Here is an 8,788-nt window from a genome sequence, read left to right on the forward strand (position 1 = left end):
CTTCCTGGACTTGTAAGTCTATTTCTTTCACCAGGTAGGGGAAGTTTTCCATCATTATTTCTTCAAATAAGTTTTCAATATCTTGCTCTCTCTCTTCTTCTGGCACCCCCATAATTCAGATGTTGGTACGCTTGAAGCTGTCCCAGAGGCTCCTTACACTATCTTCATATTTTTGGATTCTTTTTGCTTTTTGCCTTTCCGGTTGGCTATTTTTTGCTTCTTTGTATTTGGAATCTTTGACATGATTCTTGCGATCCTCTAGTCTGCTGTTGGATGGTTCCATTCTTGAGCTCCTCTGCTGACCCCTTGTTGGATCCTCAGTCACCCCCTGAGGCTTCCAGCTCATGCCCTAAGACCTCAGGAAGAGAGGAGAATCTTTCTGATTGGTGGATGTCCCCATTTTTAAACACCTTGTTGGGGGCCAGGGACATGGTCTTACTGGCTTAAGCCAAACTAGTGTCATTCTGTTGCCCCCCTCACTCCCCCATCACACACACACACATGCACATGCGCACACACACACATAGCTGGCAGGGAGACAAGAGAGATAAGGGGCAAGGCTCTTCAATGTATGACTCTGACTAAGGAAGTGGGGGCTATGGTGGTTTCAAAAACAGTGACAGCAACAAATGGCCACTGTGTTACCAGGCATTTAAAAGCACCATATGCCCCATACTCAGTTAGGTGCTCTGCTCACAATAACTTGTATTTCTAAATAACTATCCTATGGGGTTGGATTTTTAGCTCTATTTTACAGATAAGGAAACTGAGGCTCAATCACATGCCCTAATGGAAGCCACATGGGTTATTCCTAAGGCCAAGACACTCTTACTCATTGTCCTGATACTAAGAGGAAGTATTATTTGGGAATAATTTGAGTGAACTAGCTATAAGATACACAGCAAACAGATACATTTAAAAAGCTTCCTATATACGTGAACAGTTAATAGTTATTCATTTCGTGTGCTTTAGTCTATGGACAAAAAGTAGATGAGAAGATGAGAGATTTAATTTTGATCCCTAGAAGCTTAGAATGGTCAACTTCCTGGGGCTTTGTATGGCTCATCTGCAAAAACTAGGACTGGGTGGATGATAGGCACCTAAAACTTCAACATGCTTTAAAAATGAAAAGTGACTTAGATTTCTACTGTGCCATTCAGGACCAATGACTAGGCATAAATGACATCAATTTTGCTTTTTCGATGTGTTTCCGGATTTTAAAAGATTCTTCTTTCCCTCTGAAGGGTTCATCTTGCTGGAATATCTTTGTTCTTTGTTTAAGCATTAAACATGTCTTTGCAATTGACATGTAAGCATAAAGTATTTTATATGTTTCCTCATTTACTTCACGACTGTCTCAGTGTCTACATTGCTAATATCATCATGGTGAGATTATTATTATTATTACTCTGACTAATTTGGAATAGAAAATGTATTATGTTTTCCTGGTGCCATCCTAATTTTTAATTGACTGTACAGTTCTCCTAACTGCTTTCTTTGCTTTTTAAAAGCACATTTGATTTTGTTTGGATGCATTTAAATGTTAACATAGACAGCTGGGATGTATTGTTTGAAGCGTAATTCCATTTTTGGATTCTGGGCACCTGTGATATTTGTCTTTTTACACATCAGTGCACTCAGGTGTGGGCTCACAACAAAAGAGATTTGCATCCATGATGGGATGGGAGGGGCGGGCTTTGAACACAAGAGCTGGCAGATGGAAGCCTCCACCATGGGGTCAAAGATCAGATTCAGTTTGAGTTTTCAAAAAATACATCATTAAGCAGTGTTTCTTTTTTTTTTTTTAAGTCCTCACCTGAGGATATGTTTATTGATTTTTTAGAGAGAGAAGGAGAGAAAAACATCGATGTGAGAGAAACATTGATTGGTTGCTTCTCATACACACCCTGACCAGGGCCTGAACCCACAACCTAAGTATGTGCCCTGACAGGGATTCAAACCTGCAACCTTTTGGTGGACAGGACGATGCCCCAACCAACAGAGCCACCTGGCCAGGGCAGTGTTTCTTTTCTGTTGCCCTTGGAGGGTTTAAATTTCATATCCTCACGTACAATAGGTGACTGAGTCTTCGGGGTCCAAAGGATGTGGAAGTCTGCCACTCAACCTTGGGAGGCTCCTAGGCTCAGGCTGCGCTGCATGTGGGTGGCAGCAGCCCTGGCTTGGATGTAGGTACTTAAGTTCGGGTCCGTGACCTGCTGCACACTTACCTCAGTGACCTGGGCTCTGAGCCTCACTCCCTCCATCTGTAAAAGAGATGGCGTGACCCTTGCTCTCTGAAGATCAAATGAGGCTGGAGGCCCTTTGCACCCACCACATAGGCTGGATGCAGGCTCCAGGTCTCCTAGTTGTATGACCTTGAGCACGTTAAAGAACTTATCTAAGGTCCAGGTTGACTGCCTTGCAGACTAAGATCCTATATAACAAAGAGCTAATATGCTAATTAGACCGAACAACCGAATGGCCTTCTGGGCTGCGAAGGGCTGCGAGGGCCGGCCGAGGTTGCGGGGGCTGAGCCCCTTGCATGAATTTCGAGCATCGGGCCTCTAGTAATGTATATACAGTGCGTAGTGCATTGAGCTTTTTGGCTTGTTGTCAGCTGTGATTAATATTAATGGTGACCACGGTAATATCTCCAGAGTCTCCTGTAGCTGTTTTTCTGTAAAACCAATAGGTTCTATTCATTATTCCAAGGCCTGTGCTTCCCAGAAGTCTCTTACTGGTGTGCATCTGACACCTTCCTGGGCTCAGTGGTGCTGCCGTTGTCTCACTGTGGCTCTCCTGTCTTCCTTCCAGCATTGACCGAAGGCTACGTCGGGTCCCTTCAGGACAGCAGACACAGCAGCTCCTCACAGATCCGCAGGCGCAAGGCCTCTGGGGACCCGTACTGGGCCTACTCCGGTAAGTGACTGCTCTGAGTGGGATCTCACTGATCAGTAGCCTCTCATTAAACTCTCCGGAAGGTTCACTTTGAATCACCTTCAAGCCAGACTTCTGTCTGTTGATACCTTTTGTGATTCCCTAAAAGTTGAAATATTCAAGCCTGGTTTGCCTCGAGGTTATTACAGTACCTTAAATTATCCCTCCCACCTGTTTTCTCAATCTGTTTTTCCCCTAAATTTATTTCTGAACTTTACTTGTTAATGAGTTATTGTGCCAAACTTGTCATTTTCCAAAAGACGCAGCCTTTCCTTTTCTGTCTTTCCAGTGGCTGGGATTTCAGAGGCTAGTCTTGAGCTGCTAAATACCTGCTGAATATTATAGAGCATCACATATTAAAATGATCATTTATGCTTTAATCTAAGAGATGTAACTTTAGTTTCAAGTTGGGTCTTAGTCGAATATACTTCAGCCCTCTCTACTATATAGTATTCTGAAGTTCTTTTTCTTTTTCTTTTTACTTTTGGCCTTTGAGCCAGTGAAGTGAGAGCACTACAACACAGGCAAAGGTAGGTTTACAGTTGTGAACACACAAACACAGTTTATTCTTTATTAATTACTAGAGGCCCCGTGCATGGAAATTCATGCACTCGGGAGTGGGGTGGGGGTCCCTCAGTCTGGCCTGGGTCCCTCTCCTGCTCCCCTTAGGCACAGGGAGCGGGCCTAAGCCGTCAGTCTGGCCTCCCTCTGTGGAAAGCTTCTGGTGGCTGAATCGGGGGATGGCACCGGCCAGTGAATGGCTGGTCCCACCCCACAATTGGCCCTCCGCTGCGGCTGGTTGCTACCGCCACCTCTCTGATTGCCGTCTCCTCCCTCTGCCTGCTGGTACCCGCCTTGGCGGGCCTGGCGCAGCCCACTTGCCAGCCCCGACCCTGCCAACAGGTCATTCCACCATTTGGTCGATTTGCATATTAGGCTTTTATTTTATAGGATTATATTAAGTCCTATACAAACAACTATAGACCTACTTTTGCCCCACCGTGTATTATAACCATGTTGAATATCCTATTGGAAGTAATTTTATTACATTATAAAGGGGTGGGGGATGAAAACCTATAAGAATACACAGACCTTCTAAATTAATGCCTCTAACAACTAACAGAGATATGATAGGTGATTGCTATTTCTAAAACAGATTTAGATGCTCAATACATGGAACATGTAGCTAATTAAGGAGGAATGCTTGAAGAAAATAGGCCACTTTGGAAATTTCTTTGGCACTGAATAATTTAAATTCTTTGTATGAAAGGGCTGGAAGGCACAGAGCATTAGTCTTAATAATAAACCTATATATTATAGAATGTTGTTGCATACAGAACTGAACGGTATTATTTTCATAATGATACTTGGGTTTTAAATCCTGAATTTCTACCTGCAAATCCTCTTAAATCTATGTCAGTGTAAAATTTATAGGCCTGATCTTTAATTACACCTTATCTATTGGCTTTTTGCATCCTTTTGTCTCTTGATAAATCTCCTGCCCCTACAGGGAGAATAGCCTATCTGTTTTGTTTTGCAAAGAGCAGATAGTGATTCTGAAGTCTTCCATCACACCCAGTTTCTTGTGATTAGAATGATCTAATTAGAGCCTTTTTGTCAACATTTTTGATAAATGAAGGAAATTGGGAGACAAAAGCCAAAATTACATATATAGAGAGCTCCTTGCCAAGAAACCCAAAGAAAATTTATCTTTTTGTACTCTGTGGCTGCAGTTCAGTTAAGAAGCAGCAAAAAGTGGCCTGCTATTTACAGTTCATCAATCTAGGATACTAATGGTGCTAGTCTAGAGTTGGAAGTTACATCCCATCTGCATCTCCAGTTGAAAATGGAGTGAAGGAACGCAAGGCTTACACTCTTCTCATTGCGTAGTTAGGAGTGGACATAGTGTGTGATCTCTCGGATGGTGTCATTGTAGATATCTGGTGGACTTAATGTGCCTTAATTTTGTATTTCTGGAATGCCTTGTCTGGATTGGGAACGTCTTCTACGGACGGGAAGTCTAATAGTTCAACTTCAGGGGTTTCATGCTTTTCTGGAAAGATGCAGATAGTGAATATCTTAGCCTTTGCCGGGCGTGTGGTGTTTATTGCAACCACTCAGCTCTGCCATTTTAGTGCAAAAGCACCCGCAGGTAATATGGACAAACTGGCTGTGTTCCCATAAAATTGTATTTATGAGCGCTAAAATTTTAATTCTATTGAATTTTCATGTGTCAGGAAATATTATACTTCTTTTTCTTTTTAAATATATTTTCTGTTGTTGATAGTATTACAGGTATGTCCCATTTCCCCTCCCTTTCCCCTCCTCTTCCCAGCTCCTACTCATTCGCCCAGGATACTTCTTATTAATTTTTTTCCCCCCTCAACCATTTAAAAAGATAGAAACCACTCCTGGCAGGTATGTTCAGTGGTTTGAGCATCAGCCTGTGCACCAGAGGGTCTCAGGCTTGATTCCTGGTCCAGGGCACGTTACCTGGTTTGCAGATTTGATCCCTGTCCCCGTCAGTGCCCATGTGGGAGGCAGTTGATATGTGTTTCTCACATTGATGTCTCCCCCCCGCCCCGCCCCCCTTCTCCCCATTACTCCCTCTCTGCTTCCTTCCCTCCCTCTAAAAATCAATGGGAAAAATATTCTCAGGTGAGGATTAACCAAAACTAACTAACTAACTAACTAAATAACAACAATACAAAATCATTCTTATTTTAGGCCATATTCCAGTAGCTGGCCAGCTGGGTAGGGCCCACAGGCTATAGTTTGTCAATTCCTACTGTGTTTTCTTTTCTGGAATTGGGATAGGACAGTCATGTAAGGATGCCCTGAGAGGTACGGACTGGTTTGGAAGAACCAGGGAGGTCACTTGCTGGTCCCAATTCAGCAAATAAAAGGAGAAGAAGAGAATGAAACGGTATCAGTTGATGGAGTGCATCCCTCATGCTTTACACAGTTCTGCCTGAAACATATACTGAGGTTGCTCCATCAGCAGTTGCTTCACGCCCTTAGACAGTTCTGGCTGGACTAGTAATCAAAATGGCACAGGCAGATTAACAGGAGGAAATCAGGTTTTAATTACATGTAATAGGGGAACTTACATCAACATAAACTTTTATAGACAATATGACAAAATGCGGCATATGTGTAGAGGAGGACTAAGGAAGCAGGGGGAGTTAGGGGCCTAGCACTTCAGAGGGCAGTAAGGAAATGCAAAGAGTTAATGTTTAGCGAACACGTGTTTGTTGGGCCGTCTTGAAACAATGGGCACGGGGAGGACTTTGCTCCAATGGGCCTTGCTGGGCTCCTTCCTGTCTGTGCCGTCTGCTTCTTATTAAACTGTAGTTATCTCTGATAGTATCTTTTCTTCATGGGGAAGGTCAAAGGTTTTTCCTGTCTTCTGTTTCTTAAAAGATAACTGCCTTAAAATAATCAACACCCCCAAAGACATGTTTTGGGGGAGCAAATTCTGCTTCCCCTCACACTAAAGTGGTGGGATATTGGTTCGCATGTCCAGAAGACTTGGGGTCCATCAAAGACATTCCTTAGCAAATGGCAAATGGACAAAGAAAGGGCAGGAAGGAGAAAGAGCTGCTCTCTATTATTTTTGGCACATCAGACCAAGGCCTTTATTTTATTAAAATTTTAAAAAATACTTCTTGATATGAGAGAGAGAGAGAGAGAGAGTGAGAGAGAGAGAGAGAGAGAGAGAGAGATTGAGAGAGAGAGACATTGATTTGTCCCATTTTTTAAAGTGCATTCATTAGTTGATTTCTGTATGTGCCCTGACTGGAGATTGAACCCGCCTCCTTGGTGTATCAGGACAATACTCTAACCAACTGAGCTACCATGGCCTTGAAACTACAGTAAACCAGATGTTGTGAAAGTGGATAATGAACGGCTCCGGGCTGCCTGTCACTACTTGAGTCAATTAGGCAGATACAGGGTGAATCCTATATGAGCATTTTATTTTCCAAAATAGCCAGCAACATGGGAGAGCTGCAGGTCATCTGCAAAAATATGCTCTAACTATCCCCCTCCCCCCCTCCCCAGCCAGCTGCATATATTAGATAGAAGGAAAAGATTACACGAGAAAGTAGGCAAAAGGAATTACAGGCGTGGGGGAGTAGGCAAAAGGAGTAAGAATAGGTATAACGATTATAGGTTACAGGCAATTCAGGCTGGGGGTTGCAAAGAGCAGGATTCCATTGTTTTGACAACAAGGTTGTTCATCTTTCTGTGATGGTAGGCAGTTCTAGGATACTATAGGGAGAATGGACCACATTTCTAGGTTAACCCAGGTCCAGGGCATGAAACTCCCAGCCAGGTCAGAATGTGCTTTTTTTTTTTTTGCTTTGTTTAGTTAATCCTCATCTGAGGATATTTTTTCCATTTATTTGTAGAAAGAGTGGAAGAGAGGGAAGGAGAGAGAGAAACATCAGTGTGAGAGAGCCACCTGCAACCTAGGTACGTGCCCTGACCGAGGATTGAACCCGGGACCCTTCAGTGCCCGGGGCCCACTTTCTAACCACTGAGCAAGGCCGGTCAGGGCAGAGTGTGCATTCTTTAATTAGAAAATTGAACAAATTCCCGGCATAAAGTACCTAATATTATTCCGTGCTCTGTTTGCCACCTTTATTATTGTTGTGATTGGAACTCTCAGTGGGTAACTGTGATTGACAGTGGGTGGGGGTCACCCAGTAATACTGAGAGCTAAGCAAGCTAAATTCAATCATTTGTATTTTACCAGAATTTCCCATTTGGGATTTGAGAATAAAGGGTTATGAAAACCGCCCTCAAGTTCAGGAGTTGGTTGGCAAACTATAAACCACCTCCTATTTTTGAGAGTAAAGTTTTATTGGAACACAACCATTCCTTTGTGTATTTTCTTTGGCTGGTTTCAGGCTACAGCTGAAGAGTTGAGTAGCTCACATAGACCTTTGACCAAAAAGTTTGGAATATTATTATCTGCTCCTTTACAGAAAAGGCTGGCCAACTTCTGCTCATGCGGATACAGCCCGGGTTTTGGAGCAGATGTTAGCCTGGCTCACACGGAGGTGTTCAGAGATTTGCAACTTATCTTTTTCCCTTTTCTCCCCCTTGGGCCCTGCATTTTCCTTGAGCTGGACTATCCTTGGCAAGTGTTCAGTTGGCATTCATTGTGGTTCTGGTGGTCCTGTTTTGGAGAGGACTTGGGAGGAACAAAGATGAGGGAGTGGGGTGCTGAGGACATGGATCAGGGAGACGAGTGGGTTATTGGCCATTCTGGGCCCCTGGGTTACTATGTCCTCCTCCTTGGGTCGCCTTCCTGTGGGGGTTTGGTGAATGATGCTGATCGCGTTATTCCAGTGGCATTCCATCCCGGTCACTTGCGGAGTTATAAGTATTTGAGCTGTGTATGGCTTGCTTTTAGGATATTGTCATAACAGCAGTTCATTAATGTTAGTGTAACTTTGCACTTTAGAAGTAGCCACGTAGCATCATCTGGATAATGCATTCATCCTGTTTGTATTTGAAGAGCCAAAAACCTTCACTTCTGTAGGCTTATTAAACAGCGCCATTCGGAACACCCACAGTTTTAGCACAGAGGGCTGGAGGAGCCCGGAGATACGTGTTCTAGTCCCATTATGATCATCTGAAGATTGGTTATCTCTCTGGTTTTTAATTTGTCTGCTGTAAAAGGTGGGTCTTAATAGCTGAGTTCAATGGGGGAAATATGCATCAGAGATATGAAGCAGCACATAAATGTAAGACATTATTGTTAACTGGTAATAATAACAATGTAATTTCAAGATTGCTTTATGTCTTTGGATTTGTTTTCTTTATACCAAGATAGGGAAAG

The 8,788-nt window shown here is 43.2% G+C and overlaps 1 protein-coding gene across 1 annotated transcript in view; it reads left to right on the forward strand.

The window, feature by feature from the left end:
• Positions 1 to 8,788, forward strand: part of PTPRG (protein tyrosine phosphatase, receptor type G) — a 531,589-nt gene that overhangs the window by 42,971 nt on the left and 479,830 nt on the right. Inside the window, exon 2 of the mRNA XM_015558213.1 lies at positions 2,815 to 2,919. Coding sequence (XP_015413699.1) covers positions 2,815 to 2,919 — 105 coding nt within the window. The remainder of the gene's footprint in view (positions 1 to 2,814; positions 2,920 to 8,788) is intronic.

The sequence above is a fragment of the Myotis davidii genome, unplaced genomic scaffold, assembly GCF_000327345.1.
Source record: "Myotis davidii unplaced genomic scaffold, ASM32734v1 scaffold189, whole genome shotgun sequence".
In the NCBI taxonomy this organism is placed as follows: domain Eukaryota; kingdom Metazoa; phylum Chordata; class Mammalia; order Chiroptera; family Vespertilionidae; genus Myotis; species Myotis davidii.